General features: G+C 43.4%; 1 protein-coding gene across 5 annotated transcripts in view; it reads right to left on the bottom strand.

Moving 5' to 3' along the window:
• Positions 1-11982: 11982 nt before the first annotated feature.
• Positions 11983-15172, bottom strand: part of CIB2 (calcium and integrin binding family member 2) — a 43585-nt gene continuing 40395 nt past the window's right edge. For 4 of the 5 annotated variants that reach the window (XM_061595159.1, XM_061595162.1, XM_061595160.1 and 1 more), the window contains one exon: positions 11983-13081. In XM_061595159.1, the coding sequence (XP_061451143.1) occupies positions 13060-13081 (22 nt within the window). In that variant the 3' untranslated portion in view covers positions 11983-13059. The remainder of the gene's footprint in view (positions 13082-15172) is intronic. The other variant, XR_009758953.1, reaches the window with a different exon arrangement.

Here is a 15172-nt window from a genome sequence, read left to right as displayed (position 1 = left end):
CCAGATGCTATATGGTTCACAGCCCACTGGAAACTATCCAAACTAAATTCCTGAGAACCATATTTGGTATCCCAAGCTGTATACCAATGTAATCTTATGATCAAAGGCAGGGCAAATCCTTGCAGAATCCCATGCATGGATGCACAAGTTAAATGTTTGGTTGAAGATGGTATTCTTCCCTTTAGGAATGGCTCCACTGAAGTGAATGGATGTTTTTCAGTCAAGATGGAAACCGGCAGTGAACAAGAAACTACAAAATCTGGGCTTTTCAGCTAATGTTATTTTAGCTCTAGGTTATACCAAGGCTGAAGTCGTCATTTCTCAGCCAATTAGGGATGCTGAATTACAAAATCACTTAGGTTTGGCAGCAACATACCCTAATTTTAGGGATAGTGGGAGTGTATTTGCACCCGCAAACTATCTGGTAAATTTGACCAGTTCCAAATGTAGAAAAGCATTTATGTTAGCTAAGTTTCATTTTTTACCTTCTGCACTTCTGGAAAGGAGATTTAAGAGGGTTCACTACTGCGAGCGCATATGCCCTTGCAAATGCGGGGAGGTGGAGACAGTAGGACATGTACTATTGTATTGCTCTTTCTATTATGACCTTCAATATATTTTTATCACTCTGATCCTCCAAAAAATTCCTGGGGGTGCAGATGCATTTTACTTACATTGTCTGCTAGCTGATCAGAATCCACAGGTCATAACCAAGGTAGCTAGTTTCTGTGCAGCTGCTATTCATTCTCAGCGAGGAATGATAATGTGATTATTTTAATGTTTTACTATGATTTTTTTATTCTAAAGTGTGTATATCAGCTTTTATTTTGCTTCTGCTTTCTGTATACGGCATTTCTGATGTTTTCTGTTTTCTATTTGCTCGTCTGCGACTGAAATAAAATTGCTTCTACTACTGCATCAGTTGAAGTTAACTTGAACCCAAATAAACTACAGTGTAAACAGGTTCAAACTACTGAATTGCCCTGGTAGATCACAGCATTCTCCTTTAAAAATGAAAGATTGCTCATCTTTTAACAATTATTAAAATACAATGGGGTGAAATGAAATAAAATGAATTTATACAAACCTGAATAAAATAATGTAAAACCTAAATGAACAAAAAGCATAATTTTTCAATCTGAATAGGGACAGTTAAGGGTGGGATAACTTAAAGCAATCCTGTTTTGCATGAAAAAAGCAAATCTTTTGTTATGAAATAACATATATATAAAAATCATGAAAAATAATATTTTTTAGAACAGTCTCCTCCACCGCCAGCAGCCGCCAACACTTATAATGACTTTTTAAATGGTCAAAAGACCTCTGAAATTGACTGTCTCAGTTACCATAGAGGTGATTAAAGGTGCTGTGAGGGGCCTGAATAAATCTGAAGATGGCAGCTGGAAGTGTGTCCTTGTCTCTGTTCTGCCCTGCCCAGTTTACCCTGACACCCTCTCCTATCTGATGTTAAATGGAAGTTATTCAACAGCAAAAGAAAAAAGAAAAGAAAAACTCCATTCAGGAAGAGTCACTTATGTTTTTCATAATGACTTGATTCATTTCCGCAGCTGCAGGAGATGAGTGAGAGTAGTTCAGAGATTCTCTTCCTTGTTTGATTGTGAAAATATCCCACCTCTTCATTTAAGGCTGCTTATTACTATTATCATTGATCCGCCCAAAGCGGCTCACAAGATGATGAAAACAGGAGAGTGTGTTTGTGTGTCTGTGCCCATCTATGATTACTCCAAAAAAAGAGTCTATTGCAGCCTTCTCCAACCTGGTGCACTCCAGATGTTTTGGACAACAACTCTCATCAGCCCTAGCCAGCACTGCCTTATAATTTTAGGGGTCACATGATGGAAGCATGACTGTGCTGGCTGGGGCTGATGGGAGCTGTAGTCCAAAACACCTGGAAGGCACCAAGTTGCTGAAGGCTGATCTAAACATTCAGCCAGGAATAAAAGCTCATTGACCTCAGCTGGACCTCCTTCTGAGTAAGGTCACTTAGGATTGGGCTACAGTTTTGCAGCCTAGAGTCCCCACTCATGCAGGACCACTCAGAGAACAGGTAGCTCATTTGGAAGCCCTATTCCTATATTGTCAAGGGGTCTGGGGCTGAAATATCCTAAGGACTGGCAGCTCCTACGTGAGCCTGCCCACATATTAAGGTCTCCTACTGAGATCTTTCTCTGAGTGCCTGCACCACTAGAGGTGAGGTGGATGGGAGTGCAGCTGGTTGGGAAAGGGCCTTTTCCTTTGTGGCATCCAGATTCAAATGCAAACTATATCAAAAAGCTCCATCATCCCTACTCAGATTCAGCCTCTGAATCTGCGGGTTCCATATAGCCTTTATGACAAATAACCATTGATAGATCCATCTTCCAAAAATTAGCCTAGTACTACTACTAGTAGTACATTTCTTAATCGTTTTATATTCAGAAAATCTAAAAAATCTTTATATTCAGAATCCACAGGTCACAACCAAGTGGCTAGCTTCTGTGCAGCCACTGTTGCTTGTCCAAGAAGGATAATAATGTGATTACTTTAATGTTTTATTACAAAAAAAAATTAAATACAATAGAACATAATTTCAAAGCATTGCTCAGAATAAAGGTTCAGCACCATACAAAAGAATAACAAAACCATGTACAAAAATACAAACCAATACCAAAAAGAAAAACAATATAAAATATAAAAATCAAATACAACATAGAGGAATCTCAAAGACAATATACAAAATGGGGATCAAATATAATACAAAGATATGAAAACAAAACTCAAAAACAAAACAAAACATAAATCTGAAAACGGTATACAAAATAACAATCAAGGTGAAGGCAAAATATTAATAATCCCCTTTAACTGAAGATATCACTGGACACTATACCTGGGATCTTCTACGTTCCAGCCATTTGCTCAGCCACTAAGTTATGCTACTTCCCTTAAAGGGGTCAAGCACCTTCATGCTTAGACTGAGAGGCTTGGGAACCAGCTCGTAACCCCTGGCCCAACAGGCGGAATTCTCCTAGTCACTGTCAAGTGCCCGGGAGGAACCAATCCACTCCTACTTCCTCCTATATAAACTCCAGGGATTGCTGCTGCTGCTACTCCTGGAGTCCCCAACGTGGTACCTGTACATGTACATGTGCCCACCAAGGCCATCCCTAGTGCCAGTGCCCCTTTTAACATCTAGCGGCTATCATCGGATCTCATGCTGGTGAACTCCACAAATTATGCATATTTTGTCTTGAAGAAGTTCTTCGCTTCAATTCCTTTGTAATTGTAAACAGAATTGTAAGCAACAAAACTGTAAACAAAACAAAAGTCCTTTGTTTGGGGCATTGCTACAATTCCCAGAGTTCTCTGGGAAGAGGGACTGACTGTTGAACCACTTTGAGAATTGTAGCTCTGTGGGAGGAATAGGGGTCTCTTAACAATTCTCAGCAGTCCCCAGAATTCTTTGGGGGAGAGCCATGGCTGTTAGAAGTGGTATGATGCTGCTTTAAATTATAATGCAGATGGGGCCTAACAAAGATACCAGAGGAGCAAAACCTGGGGTGGAGAAAGTGGACACAGAGAAGTCTTTTTCCCTTTCACATAATAGCAAAACTCAGGGACATCCAGTGCTGAATGTTGGAAGATTCAGGACAGACACAAAGAAAGTCCTTCTTCACACAGCATCTAGCTAAACGATGGAATTCACTCCCACAATAGGTAGTGATGGTCACCACCCTGGATGGCTTTAAAGGAGGGTTAGGCAACTTCATGGAGAATAGGGCCATCAAAGGCTACCAGTAGCCACAATGGCTATGTTTTACTTTCAGTATCAGATGCAAAAAGCCTCTGAATGCCAGTTTCTGGGAATCACAATTGGGGGAGTGCTGTTGCCCTCAGCTTCTGCTTGTGTACTTCCCACAGGCATCTGGTTGACCACTGTGAGAACAAGAAGCTGGATTAAATGGGCTAGATCCAGGGGTGCTCTTTTTATATTCCTATGGAGGCATTTACTACAGCAATGACCCTTTTAATTATAGCCAAGGTGAGCTCCTCTTTCTAACTGGCAAAATCATCACAAATACTGGGCACACTCACGTAGTTAGGAATAGAGGCAGGCAGAAATAGGCAGGCTTTTGCTTCCACTTGCTTCGCCTTTCATGTCTGCCCCAGACATATTTCTACATCGGTGCTGGATCCTTGCCCCTCTTGGCTGGTGAAAGCTGGTAGGACCGGAACCGCCGACTGGGCCAAGGAGGTAATCAATGCCTCTTTGCGAGAGGGAGTGGTTCCTGACTGCCTAAAAGCGGCAGTAGTGAGACCACTCCTGAAGAAACCCTCCTTGGACCCAGATAACTTGAACAACTATAGACCTGTGGCGAATGTTCCGTTCCTGGGCAAGGTTCTGGAGCGGGTGGTGGCCGACCAGCTCCAGGGGCTCTTGGATGACACTGATTATCTTGATCCGTTTCAATCCGGTTTTAGGCCTGGGTTTGGTACCGAAACAGCCTTGGTCGCCCTGTATGATGACCTTTGTCGGGAGAGGGACAGGGGGAGTGTGACCCTGTTGATTCTCCTTGATCTCTCAGCTGCTTTTGATACCATCGACCATGGTATCCTTCTGGGAAGGCTCACGGAGTTGGGAGTTGGGGGTAATGCTTGGCAGTGGCTCCGCTCCTACTTGGTGGGTCGTCAACAGAAGGTAGTGCTTGGGGAACACTGCTCGATACCCTGGACTCTCCATTGTGGAGTCCCACAGGGATCGGTACTGTCCCCCATGCTTTTCAACATCTATATGAAGCCGCTGGGTGCAGTCATCAGGAGTTTTGGAGTGCGTTGTCACCAGTACGCTGATGACATGCAACTCTATTTCTCCTTTTCATCTTCCTCAGGTGAGGCTGTTAACGTACTAAACCGTTGCCTGGCCGCGATAATGGATTGGATGGGAGCTAACAGACTGAAGCTTAATCCAGACAAGACCGAGACGCTGTTAGTGAGTGCCTTCTCTGCCCAGATGGTGGATGTTCACCCTGTTCTGGATGGGGTTACACTCCCCTTGAAAGAACAGGTTCGTAGCTTGGGAGTTCTTATCGACTCTTCCTTGTCTCTTGAGGCTCAGGTAGCCTCAGTGGCAAGGAATGCTTTCTACCATCTCCGATTGGTAGCCCAGCTACGTCCCTATCTGGACAGTGATGACCTCGCCTCAGTCGTTCATGCTCTGGTAACTTCTAGATTGGACTACTGCAATGCGCTCTACGTTGGGCTGCCCTTGAAGACAGTTCGGAAACTACAGTTAGTCCAGAATGCAGCGGCCAGATTGTTGACGCGGACAAGAAGGTCCGCTCATATTACACCCGTTCTGGCTCGTCTGCACTGGCTTCCTATTTGTTTCCGGGCTAAATTCAAAGTGCTGGTTTTGACCTATAAAGCCTTACACGGCATGGGACCGCAATACCTGGTGGAGCGCCTCTCCCAATATGAAACTACCCGTACACTGCGCTCAACATCTAAGGCCCTCCTCCGAGTACCATCCCATCGAGAAGCTCGGAGGGTGGTGACTAGAAATAGGGCCTTTTCGGTTGTGGCTCCCGAACTATGGAATGGTCCCTATGATGAGGTGCGCCTGGCACCGACGCTGCTATCCTTTTGGTGCCAGGTGAAAACCTTTTTATATTCCCAGGCATTTTAATGCGTATTATTATATGTATTGTTGTATTTTGCTACTGTTTGATTATTTTTGTTTACCTTTGTTGGTTTGATTCTATTGTTTTATTGTATTTATATATCCCTGATTGCTTTATTTTATGTACACCGCCCAGAGAGCCCTTGGGCTTAGGGCGGTATATAAATTAAATTAAATAAATAAATAAATAAATACAGACATCACCAATAATCTTAGCTTTTGTTGACTTTGCACACCTACTGCTTCTCATCATCAAATCTAATTCCACTGCCTGCTGTGTGCTAACAGTACTCAAAAGCTCCCAGTTCTACAGTCCTTCAGATTTTGACACAATTGACTCGTGACAATTTCCCTGAGCTGACAAAGTACAATCCTTCAGGCTATACATTTTCATCAATAAAACCATGATCATCCCTCCAATTTACTTTGTAGTCTTTTTGTTGTAGGGCAGGGGTAGCCAGCGTGGTACTCTCCTGAAACTATTGGACTACATCATCTGACCCTGGTTAATTCTCAGATGGTTAGTTCTCAGATGACATTGCAGGTTATATGACATTCCAGGGATGGCAGATCTTCGAGGGAAGCATGAAAATTCACAGTATGATGGGATAGTGCCATGATAATTACCTCCAAATGTAACAGGCTAGACAGAGAATGCTTGTTATGGTCAGATGTGCTTTGACATCCAAAATTTTCCTCACCTGAATTTCTCCCCTAGCTTTGGAGATCTGAATTACCTGCTCTTCTTTCCAAAGCAGGACACATTTCCAGATCTTCCATTGTCCCCTTTGATATGTTTCTTTACAAATGTGGCATCAGGCGCTGTGCATGCAGAGTGATTAGCAGGTATTTTTTAAAACTCCTCCTTGCCCCCACCTCTACTCACACTCACCAATGTGCATGTGGACATTGATTTGATTTTAAAAAAAAAAGCTGCAGCATGTATACACACAAAAGCAATTATAGTGTGATTGCACAAGAGTTATATCAAGATTCTTTTTGTGTGGTTTTTTATCAATGTGTTGGAGTATGTGTAAAACACTGCACAAAAAGCATTAGGAGTGCTTGGAAGACTACTTTTAAAAAGTAATAAATTACAGTTACAATTACATGGCCCAAAAAAGTAGTAATTACCGTTACAATTACAATTGCTCTGAAAGTAACTGATTACTTTTTCTCAAAAGTAATCACTACAGTTACATTTCAGTTACTTTTTTAAAAAACTGCCTACAAGGTGCTGGCCTTGGCTGCTGCACATTTAAGTAGATTAAAAATAAACACACACATACAGAGGTAGTAGAATAATTCTTTTTTTCCCATAAGATAGCAACAGTGGTCTCTCTGCTGGTATGGGAGGTGGGAAGGGAGTCAGAGGCCACTACTCAGATCTTTGCACATCAAACCAAGTGCAAACATCCCCCCCACTCAGTCAGCAAGCATAATCTCTCTCACTTAACCACATCCCAGACCCTGCACTGCCACCAACTAAGGGACACTCACCCAAGCAAACATTTTCCCCTGAGATGCAAAAATATAAAATACTGCAAATACAGCACAGTAGCCAGAGAGGGTGGTGGAGGCCACTTTGTGTGCCAAGTGCAAACACAGTATTCACACACACACACACATTGCCATCTTTCACCTCCACAGTTCTTTATCTCCATTCTGCTGCTGCCTCCTTCTCCTCCTTTATCCATGTTCTTGCCCTCCGGCCCCTTTTTCCCTCCACTCCATTCTTCACCACCACCATCCATTTTTTTAAACAATTGTTTTCTCCACTCCGTGCCATCTCACTCTCCACCTCCTCCGCCATTGCCTCCTACCCACCCACAGAGCATGAGGGAGGAGTGACGCTGCACAGAAGCCCAGTTTGAGGCACATGATTTTCATCCACAAATCAGAGGAGCAGAAGACTTCCCCTGCTTCCCCCCCTCCCGCTCAAGCAATGCCCAAAAGTAATGCTGGAAACATTACAATTACTCCACAAAAGTAATAAAATTACTCCTATTACAATTACCCACTTGTTCCTCAAAAAAGTAATGAATTGCCAGTAATTCATTACTTGTAATGAATTACTTCCATGCTCTGCTGGGAGGAAGGGTGGGATATAAATCAAATAAATAAATAAATACAGTTTTGAAAGCAACAAACAGAACTACACCAAAGTTTGCTCTGGATTCCTATAAGGATACCTTTAATCACCTCAAAAAGTATGCATGTAAATGTGATTAACAAAACAGAGGTTTTTATTTTATTACCAAAACGTTTCGGTTTCTGACTTCATCAGCTGCTAACATACAAATACTGTTCCCAAGGTGGCAGTTATAGAGCTTTGAGGATAGAATGCTCAGAGGGGCTTCATTTGCAGAAGCTAAGTAATGTTTGTACTGTCCTCCAGATTCAGGCCATGTGGTGCCAATGTGTCCAGAGAGTATATCCAAAACTCCCTTTTAGCCAATGCTGCTGGATCTGTTGGCATCTCTATAGCTGTTACAGAAAAGTCCAACAGGTTGTGACAAGAGCACACACTTCAGAAACCACAAATCGGCAATCTTAAAAAAAAAACATTTCAACATTGAGGGTCACAGCCTGTTGGACTTTTCTATAACAGCTATAGAGATGCCAACAGATCCAGCAGCATTGACTGTTGCACCCCAGGTGCAAGGGGAGTTAGAACAGGAAGAGGAATCAGATGAGGACGAGGTCCCTGGCAATGTTGTAGGAGAGGGGGCTCTGTCAGCCCGCACACTTCCTCACCCATCCCTCCTGTCGAGGCAGATCCCACCCCGTCTGCGAGTTCCCCTTCTGAGCCATTCAGAAGCAACCTTTTGCATGCACCAACTCCACCCGCGCCAGAATCCCTGCCGGGCACTTCAAACGCTTCCCTGCCAACCAGCTTCCTGCTCCCTGAGGTCGTGCTGTCACCTAGTGAACCCCCACTGATGGATGGGGCATCAGAGGCTCGCCCCCCCTCACCCCGCATGAGAAGGCACGAGAAGCGGGACTCTCAGAGGGTGAAACTGTGGAGGAGCCGTTGGTTAAGGGCGAAGACCTTCCCTACTTAAGCAGGTGCCCACCCAGACTCTAGTGCTGAGTCAACTCTCCCCACATGCTGCAGAGACTGCTTAGCTAGACTAGTTAGGGCAAGTAATGAGTCAGAATAGACTGCTTTGGATGTAACCATCACACTAATAAAACGAGAATTAAACCAAGCCTCGCCTTCCTCATGTCTCAGGCTCTGGGCAGGACATTGACTAAAAGGGAGAACTTTTGGATATACAGTAGGGCCCCTCTCATACGGCGGGTTCCGTTCCAGACCCCCACTGTAAAGCAAAAACTGCTGTAAAGCAGAACTCATTGAATAGAATGGCTGCAATGCCTGAAAACTGCCGTAAAAGCGGAACAAGCACTGTATGAATGGGGCTTGCGTCTAATTGAGACTGCTATATTAGTGAATCACTGTAAAGTGAAGCGCCGTAAAGCAGGGCCCTACTGTACTCTCTGGACACATTGGCACCACATGGCCTGAACCTGGAAGACAGTACCACCACTACTTAGCTTCTGCAAATGAAGCCCCTCTGAGCATTCCATCCTCAAAGCTCTATAACTGCCACCTTGGTAACAGCATTTGTATGTTAACAGCTGATGAAGGCAGGAGCCAAAACATTTTGGTATTACAATAAAAACCTGTCTTGTTAATCACAATTACATGCATATATATATAATCTTCAGCATTTTAGTGTGAATTTCTCCTAATACACATTTTTGTATGCAGTTTTGACTAATGTACATATTTTTGCAAGCAATTTATCCTAATACATTTTTGTATGTTATTTCCACCAATATATTCATCCTGTGCGCATCTCCCCCTAATATATGAATTTTTGTAAGCATTACTAGGTGAGAGCCGCATCGCAAAATTTAGATAAGTGCGAATTTCGAAGGATGGCTGCATTTCAGTTCTCATATTGTTTCAGAAAGTGCTAATTTTATAAATTCAGCTTTAAATGCAAACTGTATTCAATATCTCCCCCATCCCTACTCCATACTAATGTATAGTATTACAAACCATCTTTAAAAAAAAAACCTTCCACAACTTCAGTATACTTCAGGGCTCATATCCACATTACTCTTGAACTAGTAACTTGCAGGAAGTCCTTAATGCCATTAAACAAACTGATGGTGAGACCACACTTGGAATTCTGATATTGCAGGGCTGGAAACACTTCAGAAAAGGCCAACAAAAATGATCATGGGGCTAGAGCAGCTCCCCTATGAGGAAAGGCTACAACATTTGGGACATTTTACTTTAGAGAAAAGATGAGTAAGGGGGTGGACATGACAGAGGTGTATAAAATTGTGTGTAGAAAGTGGATAGAGATAAGTTTTTCTTCCTCTTTCACAACAGGGCCATCCAATGAAATGTTGGGAAATTTAAGACAGATAAAAGGAAATACTTCTTCACACAGCACATAGTTAAAAACTATGGAATTTGCTCCCACAAGAGGCAGTGATGGCTTCTAACTTGGATGGCTTTAAAATGGCATGTTTATGGAGAATAAGGCTATCAATGGCTACTTGTCATGACGGCTATGTTCTGCCTCAACTGTCAAAAACAGTGTTCCTCTGAATATCAGTTGCTGGGAATTACAAGTGAGGAGAGTGCTGTTGCACTCAGACCCTGCTTGTGGGCTTCCTTTAGGCATCTGGCTGGCCACTGTGAAAACAGGAAGCTGGCACAGATGGACCTTTCGCCTGATCCAGCAGGGTGGTTCTTATGTGGATGCATTCTGCACACCCGCACCTCCTCTGGCTAGTGTAGGGAACTGCAGCCACATCAGAAAACCACACCAAAAGATCAGATGAGATGAGATGATGATACTCTCTGGCCTTTATACAAACTTCTGAATCAGGTCCGGCTCCTGGGTGATACATTGGTGTTGGTACCGACCTCACCACCACCTTTTGCTTTCCAAACCCTACTCTCCACAGGAGCAGAGTCTAATTTTGTTGCTTGAGGCCCAGTTGACCATAGTGGGTAACAGTGCTTTTTACCAGCTCCAGCTGATAAGATACTGTAGCTACGGCCATTTCTGGACCAGGATAACCTGACCATTGTCATCCATGCACTGGTGACCTCCAGACTGGATTACTGCAATGTGCTCTATATGGGGCTGTCCTGAAGCTTCAGCTGGTGCGAAATACAGCAGCTCTACTGCTCACTGGTGCAGAATATTGCCAACATGTAACCCCACTGCTGAAAGAATTGCACTGACTGCCAATCAGTTACCAGGCTAAGTTCAAGGTGCTGGTTTTGGTGTATAAAGCTCTATACAGCTTGGGACCAGGATATCTGAAAGATCGTCTCACACTTTATATACCCAATGGATCACTGTGCTCTGCAGGTGAGGGCCTCCTGCAGACACCATCTCATCAGGAAGTCTATTCCTCAGAACATAAGAATCAGGCCTTTGGGATTCCCTCCCATTTAATATTAGACAGGCTGTCATCTTTTCAGCAACTACTAGACCTTCCTCTTCCAACAAGCCTTTTAAATAGAGATCTTAACTGGAATTGTTTTAAACATGTTTTTTTGTTTTATTGCTTGTTGTTTGCTGCCCTGGGTTCCTTTGGGAGGAAGGGCAGGATAGAAATTAAATAAATGAATTAACACAAACCACCTTCAAGTCGATTCCGACTTATGGTGACCCTATGAATAGGGTTTTCATGAGGCTGAGAGGCAGTGACTGGCCCAAAGTCACCCAGTGAGCTTCATGCAGAGCTTGGAAAAGTTACTTTTTTGAACTACAACTCCCATCAGCCCAATCCAGTGGCCATGCTGGCTGGGGCTGATGGGAGCTGTAGTTCAAAAAAGTAACTTTTCCAAGCTCTGGCTTCATGGCTATGTGGGGATTCAAACCCTGGTCTCCCAGGTCGTAGTCCAACACCTTAACCGCTAGCCTTAACCAATAGCCTTCCCCAATTTGATGTCCTCTAGGTGTTGTGGAATTACAGCTACTGTATTTGTTGACCATTGGTCATGTTGGCAGAAGGTTGATTAGAGTGCATCCAAAACCTCTGGAGAGCACCAGGTAGGAGAAGACTGAATTAGACCATACAGTGGTGCTTGAAATCAGATATTTGAATTAATCCAATCTCTCTTCTTCTCTAACCCTCCGCCCCCGGCAGAGATTTTAGATTAACTACATCCGTCAAGTGCACACACGAAAAAGGGCTCTTAATGACTTGAATTTTCAATTTGGGCCAAAAATCCACCAAGAATAACAAAATCAGTGGAAGTTTTAATCATGGATAATCTGGATACAGAAGCCACAAATATGTATCAGAGCCCTTCTATAAGACTGTTAGAGAACAGTTATTGTACATGTGTGATTGTCATCATGTCCCAGTTTTCAGCTGGACTTAAAACAAAACTAATGAAGCTGGCTTTGAAGAGAGAGTACATGAGTGAAAATGGAGAGTTGCTGTCATGCATTTGATGAGGAAGATTGCATAGCTGGCATTCTTTTAAAAAGCAGAAAATGTCTTTCTTGTTGGTGATATGCTTCCTCGATATTTTTTCTTGGGTATATTCTTGGCTTCATCTTTTGTTTTTTGCAACCTGTCAGAATAATTGAATCAGGATAAGAGAATAAACGAGACCCTCCTTGGATGCTGAACGACACAATTCAGAGTCTCTTTGGAGAAGAAATTGTTCGCTAATGCACATGACATTTTAAAAAGGGAAATGTTTCAAGTTTCATTAAGGATGTGAGCATCCACACAACACTGATTGCTTAAGCACCTAAAGCCAGCCCAATGGCACATTCAGCATATACATCACCTTCCACCCTGCAAGCACAGACATGATTGCAGTCAATATCCATCAACGTCAGGTTACTGCTCCAGACAGACCTTCAGCTGTGCTATGCAACAATGGAGACAGCTCCTGTTAAGGCCAGTGTTTGTTTGTTTTTTAATCAGTTAACTTCTGGGAGAGTCGGCATATCTTCTAGATCACTCTTCGTCTAGTTTTGTTTTTGCTTGGAGGGACAATAATATCAAATCTTTACAAATATAAAAATCACAGGGAGGCACACTGAGTAGTATCAAGTCTGGTTAAAAAAACAACAACCCAGCAACTTCACACCTGCAACAGTGCTGACCAACGGCGAAGGTTTTAAAAAGCCAAACACCTCCATGGATAATTCCAAAAAGGTTTTGGAAAACAGTGGTACTTCAGCATCACCATGATGGTCCAAGATTCTTTGAGTCCTTTCTTTCAGAATTCAGAGGAGGAGGAGGACGTATGCTCACAGGGCCTGAGATTCTGAAAGGCAGGAGAGGTGTCCAATTCTTTCCAATGGTTCAGCCCAACATTTTCAGATTCGTATATGGAAGGTGCTGCAGAGAGACATAAAAGAGAAATGAGATAACTTAACAGCAGAAGCATTGCCTTCACAGGAGTGGCCAACATGGCGCCCTCCAAATGTTGATGGAACTACAACTTATATAGCCACTGACCATTGGGCATGCTGGCGGGGCTGATAGGAGCTGTAGCCCAGCAACATCTGGAGGGCACCATATCAGCTACCCCTGCCTTACAAGATCTAACAAAGTCTTTTGCTTTAGCATTCTTTCCCAATCATAAAGTATAGGCAGCCTGAGGCCTTAAGGCCCTCAGCCTAACTTCATGCAACCCTTGGCCTAATTTCATGTGGGTAGCAAGGAAGGACAAGGGAAGAGAAAGAGGTGGAAGACAGAGAAAGAAAGATGTAGGGATGCCTGAGAATCCTGATGGAGTGGAAATCGCCAAAGTTTTCTTATTTCCTAGTGTAGTGGCAGATTCAGAAGTGCAGGGTCCCTTCATGATAATCACACCACACCCCCTCACAGCCACGCCCCCTTTCCACTTTCCCTCATCTCCCTTGCTCTACCTGTAATCTCACGAGTCCACACTTCACTACAACAGATGTCCCTAGGAGCCAATCAACATGAAAGGGGAGGCTGTGTTAGCTACTGAGAAGAGTCAGCATGAAAGGACAAGGACAACCACATCTGGCAACCCAAAGGCTGATAATGACAATGGGATTGCATAATTTAAACAATTAATTACCTAAGTTATTTAATTTTGCCACAGCAGACAGTGAGATGAATAACATTGTTTTGGGCGGAAAACAAGCAGCAGTGGAACAGAAACAGTGCTGCATGCTACAAATTAGGGACAGGGGAGAATATCCACTACATCAGACTTAGTACCGGATTCCGACTGGATTCAACAGTTTGCTATCTTTTTGGACCAGCACTGATTTCTGGTGGCAGGCTGTGGTTGTAATTGGCACGGATTTTCCCCCCCGATCCCCCCCTCCGATTTTACGTAATTAGTTTTGTCATTTCCTCTACGTTAATGCATTCGTTAACAGTATGTGTGATAAATAGGAAAAAATAAACCATGTGGAACACTGTGATCATTTACATAAGCATTTGCTTTAAAAATTACACAATTTTTTTTGCAACTAAACAAAAAAAAAAACCCAACACCCAGCAGATCGAATAGGCAAGTGTCAAAGCGAGTGGGAACAAAAAAAGGGCAGATCAGGATCAAACAACAGACTATCGGAATACAAGCAGATTGGAACTAGGGAGCGAACCCCATCCCTACTACAAAATACAGGGTAGAACAGAAAACAATGCCTGTTTGCATTCTTAAGAGAGAGAGAGAGAGAGAGAGAGAGAGAGAGAGAGAGAGAAGGGATGGCCCCATCCACCTTTCGCTCTAGCTGAACTTTTGGTTCTCCAGCTCTACCTGCAGCCAAAACATGGCCCCAAATAGATTATCCTCTAGGACAGGGATAGTGGCTCTTGGCCAAAATTAGGTTGCCCACCACTGATCTGGTCCATCACCCTATTTCCTGCAGTGGCCAACCAGATGACACCAGGAAGCCCAAGGCAGAGAGTAAAGGCAATAGGCCTCTCCCACTGTGCTTCCCAAGCAACTGCTATTTAGTGATAGACTGCTTTGAATCCTGGAGTTTCCATTTTGTTATATTATCCACTAGTCATTGCTAGACCTCTTCTTCTTGATGACACTTTATCTAATCTCTGTAATCCCCCTTTGTACCCCCCCTCTGTAATCACCCTGGCTATCACCACAACTTTTGGCACCAAATTGCAGAAATGTATTTCGTTAGGTATACCCACAGTTATACAGAAATTTCAATGCTACTAAATCAACATAGGGGGGGAAAAGCTCCATACTGTTCAGCTCCCTACCTCACCCTGAACTATTCTGTGGTCACTGAACATGCTCAGGTCATCACCCAAGATGGCTACGAAAATGAGTTTGTATTATTGTGCAGCAAGAGTAGTCCATGTGGTGCCTTCTGGATATTATTGGACTACAGCTCCCACCACTTCTGGCCATTGGCCATGCTGGCTGGGGCTGATGGCAATTGTAGTCCACCACATTTGGAGGACGCCATGTTGGCTACCCAT

This window comes from Rhineura floridana, chromosome 14, assembly GCF_030035675.1.
Source record: "Rhineura floridana isolate rRhiFlo1 chromosome 14, rRhiFlo1.hap2, whole genome shotgun sequence".
NCBI classification, from domain to species: domain Eukaryota; kingdom Metazoa; phylum Chordata; class Lepidosauria; order Squamata; family Rhineuridae; genus Rhineura; species Rhineura floridana.
This window is presented reverse-complemented; position numbering and strand designations above follow the sequence as displayed.